A 17,596-nucleotide genomic window follows, 5' to 3' on the forward strand; every position below is an offset into this window, starting at 1 on the left:
GAGACTTCTATTTTGTCACCACCAGTTTTCACCTGCTCAGACTATACTGCTCCGTGCTTGGTTTTAGCCTAAAGCTGAACTTTCCCGTAACCTCACACATTTTTGTTTGTTTAATAAAAGGCGAGGCAATGTAGTCTAGTGCTCTAGCTGGGCGCTGGGCCTTACGAGCAGGAGTTTGGCCGGGTGTCTCTGTGAACCAGGAAAAATGTTAATTTTAGGTTTACACGTGCGCACCGGGACTACTGCAACCGCAATTAGCAAGCAAATAACCGGACAAAGCAGCCGCAGGAGGCCTTGGGGCGCTCCCTCGCGGGCAGGGTCATTTCCCCAAAGGGTTCAGCACCCTCGGAACATGCCTGAGGCGGGTCGGTACCAGTGAGCGGCCCCGCCCGGCAAGCTGGGTGTGTCCCAGTCCCGCCTTTCCTGTGGCTGGGCTGCGGTAGCTGGTGCACCAGGAAGTACCGCAAGGCCCCCGCTTCTCTCAGCCGCCACAGGCCGGGGCGGGAGGGGGTGTTATGCAGCAGGGACCCGCGCTGGGCCCCGGGGCGCGGCTTGTGCCCGACCGCAGGGTTATTCCGGAACAGCCTGGCCCGGCCGCCCGGGCTCCGCAGCCGCGTCACAATTGGGGGCGAGAGCCCTTGAGCGCCCCGCTCCCCCCACACCGCGCCGCCGGGGGCGTCCGAGCAGCCCGCGCGGGGTCCCCGGCTTTGCCAAGGGGGCGCTGAGCCGAGCCTCCCCGGGGCCCGCTCCCCTAACCCGCCGCGGGCTCTGCGCGGCTCCTCCCTGCCTAGGGGCACTGCTGGCCGCCGCCCCTTCCCGCCCGTGGGTCGGAGCTCCGGGAAGAGGTGGGTCCCAGGCGCTGCACGCAGATCCCGGAGAGCAGTGACCCGCCCGGGCTCGGAGCCGGCGCACCGTGAGCAGAGCCCACCCGGTCAGCTCCAGCGCCCCGACCTCGGCCATGCCGCGCCCCGGCGCCGCGCTGCTCCTCTGCCTGCTGCTGCTGAGCCTGCCCGAGCCCTCAGCTGCAGGTAGGTGCCGTGGGGCGCCCCGGGGCTGTGTGCGGGGGGCGCTGGCCAGCGTGGCCGGCCAAGGCAAGGGGCAGGGGCTTGTTTTGCTGCAGAGTCCCTGGTCGCCAGGAAACCAGGCCTTAGCGATCTGCCTGGGCGAGTCCTTGGCTCGGGGGCTCCAGCGCTGGGGTGAGAGAGCCCCTCGGGGAGGTGTCAGACAGTGGTTAGTAGGAAAGCCGCCGGGGACGCATTTCCCTGCGCGAAGCCTATGAAAAGGATAGATGAAGCCAGCGATGTGTTACGGTGAGCAAAAGTCTCCCCCGATTTTCAGTCCACGCCTGGGGACAATCGTTTGGCAGGAGGGCGGGGGGGGGGTTGTATGTTCTGGGGACATCGCTCGCCCTTATTTTTATTTTCGAACTTAATGGCTGGTTTTAAAATGTTACTGTATTTCGTATACACTACGGGCAGCTCTCCTCTCCTGTGACGTCTTGACAGTTGCTAATTTATAAAAATGCTACGTCTCTATACACAGTCATGCACCGTGCTTGTACCTGGGGAATGGATTTTTGCTGCTCTAAAACCATGGTCGAGCCAGGACTTCTGTGGCAGATAGGCCTTTCCCCTTTCTAAGTTTTATTTTTTCAAATGGCTAAGCTATGTATCTCTTTGGATTTCAGCTTGTCTGTAAACATTTTACTAATTGAACTACGTCATTCTTACTTGTGATGTTACAGTGCAGCCGCCTGGTTATCCCAACATCAGGGGCGGAAACCCCCGCTGCAACTCATGCCTTGCAGCAAGCTGTTCCAGCATCCTCACGGGGAGGGGCTGGAAAGCTGAGGAGTGTATTCTAGTTTGCCTGCCATGCTTCCCAGGTGTAATTTTGCTTTTATTGCTAACAGGCTAAGTGTTGGATACATTTTGAGACATAAAACTATGTTTTGATATTCAAATTGATAGAAGAAATCAAAGAAATTTTAAATACTGGAAGGAACTCATTGATCTGACATTTTGTGTGTTAGGCCTGCCTTGTGCAGGAGGTCAGACTAGATGATCATATTGGTCCCTTCTGACCTATGAGTCTATGAATACAGTGTAGCAATACTTGAATAATATGTACATATGATGACTCAAATAAATGCAAAACAGATGCACAAAGGGGCCATTTAAAATGGTGTTTGTCTTGCCTATGAAATTCATTGTTCTGTTTTATACTTAGCTGTGTTTGTCTGTGCTGTGGGTGTGTATTTCTCTGTTTTAGCGCTCTCGTTCTGTGCCCCCCCCCATCTGTTTCAATAATGGATGGCAGACTTATTTTGCATTTATTAATTTGGGATATTTTAACCCCGTTGACTTGCAGTTGCATTCTTCACAATCTCAGACTGTAGTTAACAAAACCAGTAAAATATTCTTTGAAATTAGAGCCAGTTTTGTATAGTGATCATGTTCTTTGGATTTTTGGTTATTTTTTGTTTTGTGTGTGTGTTATCAGATACTAAATTTGGATAATGATAATTAAGTGCCACAGAAATTAAGACCTGTTAGATGATTAAATTCAGTCATCTGAGCTGGGTATTTTCCTTTATAGTGTTCCATGGAACCAGTTCCATTTCACAATAATTTGCCATTTAGCACGTGCCCCCTTAGCTTGGTATGCAATTCCAAAATTGTAGGTTAAAACAGGTATGTGTGTGTGTGAGACAGAGCAGTTAGATATATGAAGAATTGCTATTGAAACTTTGTTACAGTGTTCAAATGTGGATAAAGTCTAGTTCTGAGAGAACATAAGTGAAAAATGAAATTTGACTATGTTTTTAGGGTTGGAAGAATTTATCAGTAAACGTCAAACACTGATTTCAGCATATAAACACAAACCAACAAAAAATATTTCCCTCAATAATAATTGAAATGTACAGATAGGCAATATAGGGGGAACGCCGTTTGAGAAATTAAGGTTTGATCTGAGGATTTTTACTTAGTATATTTTTGGTGTGATGTTGACAGTTTGTGTTTTTTACAGTTTTAAAGTTTAACAGCTTTAACTTTTTGAATCTCAGTATCTGTCACTAAATAACTATTGTCTGACCCCATCTCTCATAATTTTCTGCAATTATGAAAAGTTAACTTGATAAACATTCAAAAAAAGCTTTACTTCTCTATTATTGAAATTTTCAAAAAATAAAAATTGAACTCTGCCTAACTATGTTGCATAGATTTCTGACTCCTGAATTTCTATTTTGTGCCACTGCCTAAATCTAACTGTACTCTGACGTATTGCTTCTCAAAGGTGATTATTTTGCTTCATGATCAAGTTCATGATCTGTCTGATATAAAGATCTAGAATTAGACTGTTCTATTTTGATGGATTTGCTGCCAGGTGATAATGTTGGAGTACTTTCTTCAAACCTTAACTATTACCCAAAACTCTCTCTTTTTTTTTACTCTTACATTCACTTATTCATATTTATCTTGTAGTATCTTTAGTGTTCTCAGTGGTGAACATGGGGAATTACTTTTGAGGGAAACAATAAATCTTTAGTTGTATCTGGACTATGTCAGAAGTTTCTGAAGTCCAGAAACAAATAACTTGTTCCTTCCTTTGTAAGTGCTCCTTTTTCTGAGAGAAAAGTTATTTTAAAATGACACTAAATGTGGGTCTGGCACATTACAAACATATAACAAGTCCAGGTTTCCTGTCTGCAGCATCTTGCAATCTACATTAGGTGAACTCTCTTCAGACATTCCCTTTTCAAGAAGACTTAAGTACTGGATGCTTGGAATTATATTTTAATAACCTTGTATTTGATTTTAAAAAGAAAATGCTAAACACAAAATGGTCAATTCCATGGAAATGAAAAGGTTGTTATAATGAAGTACCGCAGATTTAAATGAAAATTATTTAAATTTAAAACAATTTAAATCTGTGTTTAAAAATCAAATGATTTAAATCAAGACTTTTCACTTGATTTAAATCAGCTTTTCCATTTGTACTTCATTTATTGTCTAAAGAAAGATGCATTCTCATTGGTTAATATAACCATTATAACTTGTTGATTTACAATTAAATAGTTTTTACATTCGATTTGTTACATTTTTTTGCTATCTAGTTAGAGCAGTGGTTTTCAAACTGCGGGTATTGACCCAGTACTGGATCATGGAATATGATGCATTGAGTCATGGCTGCTCTGGTCAGCACTGCCGACCGGGTTATTAAAAGTCCCGTTGGTGGTGCTGCCTGGGTAAGGCAGGCTAGTCCCTACCTGTTCTGACAGCACGCTGTGTCCCGGAAGCGGCCAGCAGCAGGTCCGGCTCCTAGGCAAGGGGATCACAGGGTTCCATGTGCTGCCCCTGCCCCGAGCATCAGCTCCGCGTGGTGCGAGGGGAGGGTGCTTGTGGGCGAAAGCCGTGCAGAGCCACTCGCGTGCCTCTGCATAGGAGCCAGACCTGCTGCTGACCTCTTCTTGGATGCTTGCCTTATCACTGCTGCTCACCGGGAGCTGCCTGAGGTAACCCTGTGCCCTGCCCCCTTGAGCTCCCCCAAACCCGGAGCCCCTTCCTGCACCCGGACTCCTCATCCCTGGTCCCACCCCAGAGCCTGCACCCCCAGCCCAGAGCCGTGATCCCCTCCCATGCCCCAGCCCTGAGCCCCTCCCCCATCCCGAGCCCCTCGTCCCTAGCTCTGTTGGGTTGCAGATATCAACAATTTTCTTCAACTGGGTCTCAAGAAAAATGTTTGAAAACCACTGAGTTAGAGAATACCTTCCTGTGTACCTGGTAATTGGAATTTAATTAAACACAAAGCAATATATACAATTTTATTAAAACACCCCTAAATGTTTTGCATGTATAAACTTCAGTGTTTTTTCCATGAGCAGGAGAGTAAGTTTTCATGGTGGGTGGAGTCATAAATAATCATAATTTGATGACTGAGTCAATCGGAGCTGAGGTAGGGAGAAGCTATAAAACAGGAGTATTAAACCACCCGGGTATGATCAGTGGATGGTCCTGATGAGATACATGATGGTGTTTCCTGGAGTCAGAGTCCAGGTCCCTATGATAACTTTGCCAGTCTGTTGCACCCAGTAGCACAACCCCTGGCTCCCGCATAGGATCGAGGCCTTAATACAGTATATACGTATCATGCCATATTTATAAAGCTTGACCTCAAAAATTAGATGTTTTCCCCGATTCTTTAGACAGAAAAGCAGCCTCTGTCACACTAATTCACAAGGTTTTTTTATAGAGACTCATGGATTCAGCATATTTAGTTTTTATTTAAATGTTGAGAGATTTGGGCCTTAATTTGTTGTACATTAAATTCAGATTTCATTTTAAATAGGTTTATTTTTAAAAAGAAATTATTCAAATATAAAAATAAAAAATCCAATTTAAATGAATTTTTTTTCTCTTCCTGGCCCCCCAGCCCCCCATTCAGTTTTTATCCACTCTGAAAATTACACCCAACTTATTTGGCACAAAGCTCAGAAGACTCATGTATAGAAATGACTTCTTACTAAGTATCAACTGTCAAGTTAAAGGTTTTGATTAAAGTAGTCCTTTCTGAGCCTGCTGACTGGGACGGTCCTGCTTCTGAATAATGGTGTTGCTTCATACCAGCAGTATGTGAACCTGATGCCAGGAAGAGATGAACTAGTTTCCTTCCTCTTTTGTTACTTCAGTAACAGTGTGGAAAAAAATTAGAATGTGCATTTCACACCATCAACATTCTTGAATTGGCACCTATCTAGTTAGAACTAGTTACCTCATATGGTTGGTTAAGTGAATTAACTGGTTATACAAGATACTCTGCCATGTGCATCAGACTAATAGTGAGCCCTAGCTGTTCAAGTATTCAGGAGTTTGCATGATACCATGATTCAAGAAAAGTTTCCTCTTTATATTTACGCAAAGGATTCTTGGCAACCTTAGAAATAGACACTCAATAGCAAATGTAACTATGCTGTGAACACCATTTAAAACTTACTTTTCATTGATCTTATGACAGCCAGCCCTGCCATGGATGGCAAGTTCATATTGTGCATGATTCCCCAGAGTCACAATTGCTAACTTTCACGTGGTAAATAAGCCAAAAATCAAGCTAATCCCATTTCAGACCAATACCAAAACAAGCCAATCCTTAAAAACCCCAACACTCTGTGACTAGATATCTCCCGCCTCCCCCTCCCCTGGGCATGCTGTCTGGGACTGTGATGGGCCTGCTGTGCACCCCAACTCTTCCCCAGCACTCTTGCCTCCCCCTTACCTCCCTGCTTGCCAGGAGCTGATTTAAAAAAAGAAGCAACAAGCCAAAAACTAACCAATAAGTAATTCACAAGCCAATTAAGCCACAAACAAGCTCAATTTCTGCATTTTTTCATGGGTTTGGCATGTCTGCCCAGAGTATGCTATCTTGGTGACATCAAGTGAACTGCAGTCAGGTCAAAGATGTTTTCATAGACTCATAGGTCAGAAGGGACCAATCTGATCATCTAGTCTGACCTCCTGCACAAGGCAGGCCACAGAACCCCACCCATCCAATTTTATACAACCCCTATCCCAGGACCGAGTTATTGAAATCCTCAAAAATGGTTTGAAGACCTCAAGCTGCAGAGACACCACCAGCAAGCGACCCGTGCCCCACGCTGCAGGGGAAGGCGAAAAACCTCCAGGGCACCTGCCAATCCGCCCTGGAGGAAAATTCCTTCCCGACCCCAAATATGGCGATCAGCTAAACCCTGAGCATGTGGGCAAGAGTCACCAGCCAGCACCCAAGAAGGAGTTCTCCGCAGCAACTCAGTACCCATCGCATGCAACATCTCCCCGCAGACCATTGAGCAGACCTGTCTGGTGGTAATTCAAGATCAATTGCCCAAATTAACGATCCTATCATAACATCCCCTCCATATACTTATCAAGCTTTGTCTTAAAGCCAGGAAAGTCTTTTGCCCCTACTACTTCCCTCGGAAGGCTATTCCAGAACTTCACTCCCCTAATGGTCAGAAACCTTCGTCTAATTTCAAGTCTAAACTTCCTAATATCCAGTTTATACCCATTCGTCCTCGTGGCTACATTAGTACTAAACTTAAATAATTCCTCTCCCTCCCTAACGTTAACCCCCTTGATATATTTATATAGGGCGAGCATATCCCCCCTCAGCCTTCTTTTGGCCAGGCTAAACAAGCCAAGCTCATTGAGTCTCCTTTCATAAGGCAGTTTTTCCATTCCTCGGATCATCCTCGTAGCCCGTCTCTGAACCTGTTCCAGTTTGAATTCATCCTTCTTGAACATGGGACACCAGAACTGCACACAGTATTCCAGATGGGGTCTCACCAACGCCGTATACAACAGTACTAACACCTCCTTATCCTTGCAGGAAATACCCCGCCTGATGCATCCCAAAATCGCATTTGCTTTTTTAACAGCCGTATCACATTGGCGACTCATAGTCATCCTGCTATCAACCAGTACCCCAAGGTCCTTCTCTTCCTCTGTCGCTTCCAACTGATGCGCCCCCAACGTATATCCAAATTTCTTATTATTAATTCCTAAATGCATGACCTTGCACTTTTCACTATTGTATTTCATCCTATTTCTATTACTCCAGTTTACAAGGTGGTTCAGATCTTCTTGAATAGTATCCCTGTCCTTCTCCGTGTTAGCAATACCCCCCAGCTTCGTGTCATCCGCGAACTTTATTAGCACATTCCCGCTCTTTGTGCCAAGGTCAGTAATAAAAAGGTTAAATAAGATCGGTCCCAAAACCGATCCTTGAGGGACTCCACTGGTGACCTCCTTCCAGTCCGACAGTTCACCTTTCAATACGACCCTCTGGAGTCTCCCCTTTAACCAGTTCCTTATCCACCTTACAACTTTCATATTCACTCCCAGCTTTTCCAATTTAACTAACAGCTCCCCGTGCGGGACCGTGTCGAACGCCTTACTGAAATCTAGGTAAATTATATCTACCGCATTTCCTTTATCTAAGTAATCCGTCACCTTCTCAAAGAAGGAGATCAGATTGGTTTGGCACGATCTACCTTTAGTAAATCCGTGTTGCAATTCGTCCCAATTACCATTGACCTCTATGTCCTTAACTACTTTCTCTCTTAAAATTTTTTCCAAGACCTTACATACTACAGACGTCAAGCTAACAGGCCTATAATTACCCGGATCACTCTTTTTCCCTTTCTTAAAAATAGGAACTACATTAGCAATCCTCCAGTCATACGGCACAACACCCGAGATTATCGATTGCTTAAAAATTCTCGCTAACGGGCTCGCAATTTCACGCGCCAGTTCCTTTAATATCCTCGGGTGGAGATTGTCCGGGCCCTCCGACTTTGACCCATCGAGCTGTTCAAGTACGGCCTCTACCTCAGTTGCAGTAATATCCACTTCCATATCCACATTCCCGTTTATCATCCCTCCATCATCGCAAGGTTCCTCACTAGTCTTATTAAAAACCGAGGCAAAGTACTTGTTTAGATGTTGGGCCATGCCTAGGTTATCCTTAACCTCCATTCCATCCTCAGTGTATAGCGGCCCCACTTCTTCTTTCTTTGTTTTCTTCTTATTTATGTGGCTGTAGAACCTTTTACTATTGGTTTTGATTCCCTTTGCAAGTTCCAGTTCAATGCAGCTTTTAGCCTTCCTCACTTTATCCCTACATGTTCTGACCTCAGCAAGGTAGCTTTCTTTACTGATCCTGCCTTCCTTCCACTCCCTGTAAGCTTTCTGCTTTTGTCTAATCCCCTCTCTGAGTTGCTTGCTCATCCAGCTTGGCCTGCAACTCCTGCCCATGGTTCTTTTCCCCTTTCTCGGGATGCAGGCTTCCGACAGTCTCCGCAGCTGTGACTTAAAGTAATTCCAGGCCTCCTCCACATTTAAATCCACTAATTCCTCCGTCCAATCCACTTCCCTAACTAATTTCCTTAACTCTTTAAAATTAGCCCTCGAGAAGTCAAAAACCCTAATCTCAGATCTACATTTGTTTATCCTTCCATCTAGTTTGAACTGAATCAGCTCATGATCACTCGAACCAAGGTTGTCCCCTACCACCATTTCTTCTACGAGGTCCTCACTGCTCACCAACACCAAGTCTAAAATGGCATCCCCTCTCGTAGGTGCTTCAACTACTTGATGAAGAAATCCATCCGCTATCACATCCAGAAAAATCTGACCCCTATTATTCGTGCAAGTACTCGTCCTCCAGTCTATATCCGGGAAGTTGAAGTCCCCCATAATCACACATTTCCCCTTTGTGTTTACTTCATTAAAGACATTAAAGAGGTCTCTATCCATATCCCAATCCGATCCCGGCGGTCTGTAGCACACCCCAAGCACTATCTCAGGGGAAGCTCTAATTGCTTTTTTACCCAGCGTGATTTTTGCCCAGACGGACTCCGTCTTATCCATTCCATCGCATCTTATTTTGCTACATTTAATTTCATCATTGATGTACAAGGCTACTCCCCCACCTTTGCCTTTCTTCCTGTCTTTTCTGAACAGCACATAGCCTTCAATACCCGTGCTCCAGTCATGAGTACTATTCCACCAGGTTTCGGTAATCCCTATAATATCCGGCTTCACTTCCTGCACGAGTAACTCCAGTTCCTCCATCTTGTTACCTAGGCTCCTCGCATTAGTGTACAAACCTTTTAATTTTCGGCATTTGGCGTCAGTGACATTCTTTCCCCCGTCGTGCACAAACTGTCTGCCACCAGCATCACCCGTTACTCTGGTTTCTACTCCACTATTCCTCCTTGGATCAAATCTTGGGGCCGCAAGGGTATCCCCGCTCACTTTGTTTACTTCCCTCTCCAGGTTATGTTCTGGCGTGGAGATCTCCCGAACATTTCCCAACCATCTCCCCCAACTTTCTAGTTTAAAGCCCTCTTGATGAGGTCGGCGAGCCTCCATCCTAGAATCCTATTTCCCTCCTTGCTGAGATGAAGTCCATCCTGAGCAAACAGTTGTCTATCCGTAAATGTGTCCCAGTGACCGTACATCCCAAAGCCCTCCTTATAACACCACTCCCTGAGCCATCTGTTGATCGCCATAATCTTGTCCCTCCTTCGTCGCCCCGCTCTAGGAACCGGCAGAATCCCACTGAAGATCACCTGAGCCTCGATGTCTTTAAGCCTCTTCCCCAGTCTGAAATAGTCCTCCTTGATACAGTCCAGTGAGTAACTAGCTGTATCGTTCGTTCCCACATGAAGGATAATCAACGGATTTTTTCCCGCTCCCGCTAAGATCGTATTCAGGCTCAAGTCCACATCCTGTATCTTAGCCCCCGGCAGACAGCACACTCTTCTGTTCTCCCGATCCGGTCTAGTTACAGGCCTGTCTACTCTTCTCAGTAGAGAGTCTCCAATCACGTAGACTTGCCTTTTCCTGGTGACAATGCGATTCTCCGGTCTATCCCCCACAGCAGCTGGCCGTGATTCCTCCTGATTTGTATTCGACCTCACAATCCTCCTAGGGCTCGTACTTGATGTTGCCTCCACTGACTGCTCCCCTCCATCTGCAGGACTAGCTGCTTGCCTCTTCTTCCTTGCCGTTACTCCTTCAGCAGCCCGCTGTGTTCCATCTTCATTTCCCAACTCAGCAAACCTATTCCTGAGTTCTATTTGTCCATCGCTGGCCCGTCTTATCCTCTGTCTGGTTCTCCTAGTGACATGCTTCCACCGTCCACTTTCCTCACCCAGCAGTCCCTCCTCAGAGTCCTTAGGTCCTGCTTTTGTCTGCTCGCCTGAGCTTGTCCCCTGTGCCTCATCATGTTTGTGTTCCATCATCTGCTCAAATCCCCTTCTAAACTCAGCCAGAGTTTCCACTTGCATCTCCAGTCCCCTTACCTTTTCCTCCAGCAGCTCTATCAGACGACACTTCATGCAGATGAAACTCCTTTCAGGTGCTCCCTCTAGGACCATGTACATGCCGCAGCTGCCGCACCCAGTCATCCTCAGTGTGTCTGCACCTGCTGCCTCTGCCTCCATCGTAGCGCTGCAACTCTGTGCCTGGCAATCCACAGCTCACACCGCACCGCAGGCCACCGACCAGCGCAGGGCTGCTTCTTCCCTGGTCTGCCTTCCCGGTTCCTCTGCCTGTATTGTTCAGTTTTGCAAATTTAAAACAACAACATCGCAAAACCAGGAAATGTAGTAAAATTCTATACATATCAGAGGCCCTATAGGCAAGTTTTGTGGTTAATATCACCAGGAAAAGCATACTCTGTGGTATTGCAGTGAGACTGAGCGCTCAGGAATTATTATTTATCTTAAAGAAGGACTTCTTACACTAATATGCTTAAAGTTCTTGACTAAATGGAACCATTTGGCATGTTACACAAAGTGCACGTCCAGACTAACCCTCAGCATCGGCGGGTTAAAATCGATTGCTCGGGGATCGATATATCGCGTCTAGTCTGGACGCGATGTATCGATCGCCGAGCGCGCTTACATCGATTCCGGAACTCCATCAACCCGAACGGAGTTCCGGAATCGACACGGAGAGCCGCGGACATCGATGCCGCGCCGTCTGGACGGGTGAGTACCTCGATTTTAGAAATTCAACTTCAGCTACGTTATTCCCGTAGCTGAAGTTGCGTATCTAAAATCGATTTTAATACCTAGTCTGGACGTGGCCAAAGTTATTGGAACTTCATTAAAACTGGATGGGAATTGTTTTACAATACGTTTTGTACCGGTTGTATTGTACTTCCCAGTGTCTTCAAAGTGCCATGGAAAAATACTAATTGTTAGCAAGCCTAATAGGTTTTTATAACTTTTTTCTCCCTCAATAACTATCCCTTAGTTCCTTTTGACTTGTTTTGAAGTTCTTAAGCTGCATTTCTGGTCCTCAGAGCCGAAACAGCAGTAAGCTACCCAGAGGAGAAAAATTCATTCTGATGAAACTAGGCCTTTTACAGTGCTTTTTGTTTCTGTGCAGAGGCTGGGCTTAGCATGGGCTTTGTAATATATCTAGGTTTATATCTCTTTTAATAATAAGAAAAATCATATGAACTTGAATGAAAAATGGATATTTAAAAAAAAAATCACAACACTTTCATAACACAAGGCTGCCAGTCCTGTCTTAACTTTCCCTAGCTTAACTTGCCCATATATTGTTTTCTATCTAAGGGCTAGTCTACACTGAAAACTTACATTGGCTTAGCTACTTCACATGCGGGTCTGAAAAATCCACACCATGGAGAAATATAATTAAACCAACATAGCTTCCCAGTGTAGAGAGCGCTAGAAGAAGGTCTTCACTTAAAATGCTGCAGCAGCACTGCTTTATTTCTTCAATGAAGACTATCTGTGCTGATGGAGAGCTTCTCCCAGCATAGGTACTGCACCTCCCTGAGAGGCGGTAGCTATATCAAAGAGAGAATTTTCCCATCAACCTAGCATGTCTACACTAGGAGTTCGGTTGGCTTAACTGCATTGCTCAGGGGTGTGGATATTTCACACCGCTGAGTGACATAGTTATGCCAACTTAATTTCCTGGTCTAGACCTGGCCAAGGTCAATGGAAGAATTCTCCCATCGACATAGCTGCCACCTCTCAAGGAGGTGCATTGACTACAGCAACGGGAGAACCCATCCTGTAGCTGTAGTGAGTGTCTACACTGAAGTGCTACATTGAATCAGCTGCAGTGTGCTGCTGTAATGTTTTAAGTGTAGACACAGCCTAAGTGACTATATAAATGTAAGATTAATAATTTGCATAGAATTTCTTTATCCCAGAAGACCCCAAACTGATTTTCAAATTTTGATAAGCTACCTCTGGAGCCACTTCCAGAGTGGTACGCAGCTTGTATCGTGTTGCCCGCAAGTAGTAAAATACAAGTTGAAAACAGGAAGTGAATAATAACACATCTAACTGGAACTTTAGAAGAAGTATATGTAGGCACAACATAAACTACCTTATGGGAACTGGCCTAATATACTGGGTGTTATGCAATCATATGGGATTTTCAATAGTTATTTTGGTTTAAAATATACATCCTCACAAAAATAATGCTCTTTATTATATTTTCATTAGAAAGGTTATGGCAGAATATGATTACCCGAAATAAAACAAGTTATCTCCCCTGGATCAATATTAAATATTTATTGAAAATAGTTTTTGAAATAAAATAGAAATGAATACAGCTCTGAAATTGTCAAATACATATTAGGCATATTAGCCACAAGGATGATTAAAGAATTAGAAAACATGATTTATATGATGACAGACTTAAGGAGCTCAATCTATTTAGTCTAACAGATGAAGGTATGAATTGATTACAATCTAGAAACACCAATGTGGGAAACATATTTAATAATGGGTTCTTCAATCCAGATGAGAAAGGTATAACAGAGGGTCTGGAAGTAGAAGCTAGACAAATTCAGACTGGAAATAAGGCAGACTGTTTTGGCAGTGTGAGTAATTAACCATTGAATAATTTACCAAGGGTTGTGGTGGATTCTCCATCACTGACTATTTTTCAGTCAAAATTGGATGTTTTTCTAAAAGATACGTTCTAGGAATTATTTGGGGAATTATTGATTTCCTTATGGTTCTTCTGTGGCATTCATTAAGTGCTTTACAAAGATAAATTAAGTTATTTGCACAATACTGCTGTGAGGTGAGAGGAGGTATTATCTCCAGTTTACAGATGGGAACTGAGAGAGAGGTTAAGATGAAAATTATGCATTAATTTTGGGTGCCCAACTTGAGATGCCTAGGAACTGATTTTTTTCAGAGTACTTAGCATCCAAAGCACTTCACCCATTGACTTCGGTTTGCAGCTGTGAGTGCTCAGCACTTTTCATATCAGACCCTAATCTCAAGTTGGGCATCCAGAAAATGAGGAGCACACAATTAGTGACCACCTGTGAAAAGTTTAGATGAAGTGACTTGCCCAGCATTGCTCAGGAACTCAGAGGCAGGGACAGAATCCTGTTCTCCTGAGCAGCATTCAACTACCTTTTAACCATGAAACTGCCCTTTCTCTTCCTCCCAATCTCCTACCTCATTTATCACACTTTCAACTTCTTCAGCAAATGAGGTAGGGGTCCTACAGATAATAGCCACCTTCACTACACAACCCTGGTTCATCCATCTATCTTGTGCACTGAATGAGGGTGATCTGCCTGGTGCATGGGCACTGACTGAGGCAGGGTCCTTTGGAAAATGTGATCATATAATTAAATACTGTATTGTAAATACACAAGGGGTTGACTAAAGGTTGCATAAGCAACCTTATGTCTGCCATTTCCTAACTTTTGAATGCTTGAGTTTGCAATGTTAATGTTCTTTTAATGTTAGGGTGGTGGTGATTTTTCTTTCATGTAACATCCCAATTTTTTTTAAAAAAGCAAACTGAAAAAAACAAATTGTTAAGCTCTGGAATAAATTGCCTTGGGAGATTGTGGAATCTCCATAATTGGAGATTTTTAAAAGCAGGTTGGACAAACGCCTGTCAGGAATGGTCTAGATAATATTTAGTTCTGCCGTGAGTGCAAGGGACTGGACTAGATGACCTCTTGAGGTCCCTTCCAGTCCTGTGATTCTGTGATTTTTAGCTCCAGAACTCTAATAGGTCTCTGCTGACCATATGGACACTGAGATGGTTCAAAGGGTTGTAATTTAGCTAAATTTGGGCATTTTTCCATGAGAACAGCAAGAGGACATCCCCTGTCAAATTTCAAGTTTCCTTGCTCCACTGCATGGAGGAACTTGAGCTTCTCAATAAAATGTCTGCATGACTTTTTCCTAATCTTGTTTTTGAAAATGGCTAAACCATTTTGCCTGAAACTTTCCAACAGATTCAGCCTGAGCCAGACACCCAGCATGGAAAATGTCAGCCCAAACAATTAAAGTTTCGCAAAGTTATAAACAACTGGTTCAGGGTTCTATAACTGGAAGTGTTGGGTAACCTGTGTATCAGAGTGGTGCTGTCAGTTAAATCACTTTATTTTTATTATAGGTGAATTTTTTTCCCCCTATAATTTCCTCTCCCAAAGCTGCCCTTCAGGATTTTGGATTTATTGCAAACTGTAGCTTGCATCTAGTATTAGGCAATAGTGCAGAAAACAATAATAGTGGGTAATAGAGATGTAAGGGCATTGGTGCATAGTACACTTGGAAACAGAGTGTGGGGAGGTCTCTTGTTCTACAATAGTTGGGAGAAAGGGGCAAGTTTGTGGCAAAGCTATATAAATACGTGGCCCTGAATTTTGGAGATGAGGAAAAGTGATTTCAAATCTGTAGTTACTGTGTGTTGAAAGTTTTTTATTTACTGTTTTGATGTTTTTTTCTCTCTCTATTTTAGAATCTCCGCTCCAGTTACCAACACCACAGAATGTGACAATTTACTCATATAATTATCAGAATTTATTGACATGGGCTCCTGTTAAAGTGGACAATGGCTCAGTGTTATATACGGTTCAGTATAATACGTAAGTAAATAGTTGCAGTACACTAAATTGGTTTCATTCTAATAGAAAAGTATATCTTTATGTACAAAATGAGGTTTTTAATAAAAAGGCTTTCAGGTACTTGTGAAAGTAATAGGGAAAGCAAAGTTCTTGGACTGAATTATTTCCACTAAACAAGGAAAAGACTGAAATCCTTCCTTTTTCCCCAATTTTTTTTCACTCTTGTTCCAAACCAGCTTTGTTAATATTCTTATTGAATCCCATGGTTATTTATACTCAGGACATTCTTATTTTAAACATCAGTATAGATAATAAGGCAGAAAATATCATATTGCCTTTATATAAATCCATGATATGCTCACATCTTGAATACTGTGTGCAGCTGTGGTCGCCCCATTTCAAAAAATATATATTGGAATTGGAAAAGGTACAGAAAGGGGCAACAAAAATGGTTAGGGGTATGGAACAGCTTCCATATGAGGAGAGATTAATTAATAAGACTGACTTTTCAGCTTGGAAAAGAGACAACTAAGGGGGATATGATAGAGGTCTATAAAATCATGACTGGTGTGGAGAAAGTAAATAAGGAAATGTTATTTACCCCTTCACTTACACAAGAACTAGGGATCACCAAGTAAAATTAATAGGCAGCAGGTTTAAAACAAACAAAAGGAAGTATTTCTTCATACAACGCAGTCAACCTGTGGAACTTTGTTGATGGATGTTGTGAAGGCCAGAACTAGAACAGGGTTAAAAAAAGAACTAACTAACTAAAAATAAATAAGTAAATAAATAATTGGAGATATACCAATCTCCTAGAACGGGAAGAGAAGTTGAAAGGTCATTGAGTCCAGCCCCCTGCCTTCACTAGCAGGACCAGTTTTTGCCCCAGATCCCTAAGTGGCCCCCTGAAGGATTGAACTCGCAACCCTGTGTTTAGCAGGCCAATGCTAAAACCACTGAGCTATCCCTCCCTCCATCCATCCCTCCTTTAGATAAATTCATGGAGGATAGGTCTATCAATGGCTATTAGCCAGGATGGGCAGGGAATGGGTGACGGGTTGGATCACGCAGTAATTACCTGTTCTGTTCATTCTCATCTAGCCCAGTATCCTGTCTTCCGACAGTAGCCAATGCCAGGTGCCGCAGAGGGCATGAACAGAACAGGTAATCATCAACTGATCCATCCCCTGTCGCCCATTCCCAGTTTCTGGCAAACAGAGGCTAGGGATATCATCCCTGTCCATCCTGGCTAATAGCCATTGATGGACCTATCCTCCATGAATTTATCTAAGGGACGGAGTGATAGCTCAGTGTTTTTAGCATTGGCCTGCTAAACACAGGGTTGCGAGTTCAATCCTTCAGGGGGCCACTTAGGGATCTGGGGCAAAAATTGGTCCTGCTAGTGAAGGCAGGGGGCTGGACTCAATGACCTTTCAAGTTCTCTTCCAGTTCTAGGAGATTGGTATATCTCCAATTATTTATTTACTTATTTATTTTTAGTTAGTTAGTTCTTTTTCTAACCCTGTTCTAGTTCTGGCCTTCACAACATCCATCAAAAAAGTTCCACAGGTTGACTGCGTTGTACAAAGAAATACTTCCTTTTGTTTGTTTTAAATCTTTTGCCTATTAATTTTACTTGGGGACCCTTGAGTCTTGCCCACATGCTCCGGGTTTAACTGATCGCCATATCTGGAGTCGGGAAGGAATTTTCCTCCAAGGAAGATTGGCAGAGGCCCTGGAGGTTTTTCGCCTTCCTCTGCAGCATGGGGCATGAGTCACTTGCTGGAGGCTTCTCTGCACCTTGAGGTCTTTAAACTACAATTTGAGGACTTCAATAACTCAGACATAGGTTAGGGGTTTGTTACAGGCGTAGGTGGGTGAGATTCTGTGGCCTGCATTGTGCAGAGGTCAGACTAGATGATCATAATGGTCCCTTTTGACCTTAAGTCTATGAATCTATGAGAAGGAGTAAATAGCACTTCCTTATTTACTTTCTCCACACCAGTCATGATTTTTATAGACCTCTGTCATATTCCCCCTTAGTCATCTCTTTTCCAAGCTGAAAAATCAGTGTTATTAATCTCTCCTCATATGGAAGCCATTTCATACCCCTAATAATTTTTGTTGCCCTTTTCTGTTCCTTTTCCAATTCCAAAAT

The 17,596-nt window shown here is 43.7% G+C and overlaps 1 protein-coding gene across 3 annotated transcripts in view; it reads left to right on the forward strand.

Annotated features, from left to right (window-relative positions):
- Positions 1-422: 422 nt before the first annotated feature.
- The window catches only part of IFNGR2 (interferon gamma receptor 2), a 45,060-nt gene continuing 27,886 nt past the window's right edge, over positions 423-17,596 (forward strand). The window contains exons 1-3 of one of the 3 annotated variants that reach the window (XM_050929586.1): positions 423-1,028; positions 15,330-15,456; positions 16,540-16,602. In XM_050929586.1, the coding sequence (XP_050785543.1) occupies positions 959-1,028; positions 15,330-15,456; positions 16,540-16,602 (260 nt within the window). In that variant the 5' untranslated portion in view covers positions 423-958. Of the gene's footprint in view, positions 1,029-1,195; positions 1,311-15,329; positions 15,457-16,539; positions 16,603-17,596 lie in introns of those variants that run through there. The other 2 variants (XM_050929595.1, XM_050929605.1) reach the window with 2 other exon arrangements.

The sequence above is a fragment of the Gopherus flavomarginatus genome, chromosome 1 (genome assembly GCF_025201925.1).
Source record: "Gopherus flavomarginatus isolate rGopFla2 chromosome 1, rGopFla2.mat.asm, whole genome shotgun sequence".
In the NCBI taxonomy this organism is placed as follows: domain Eukaryota; kingdom Metazoa; phylum Chordata; order Testudines; family Testudinidae; genus Gopherus; species Gopherus flavomarginatus.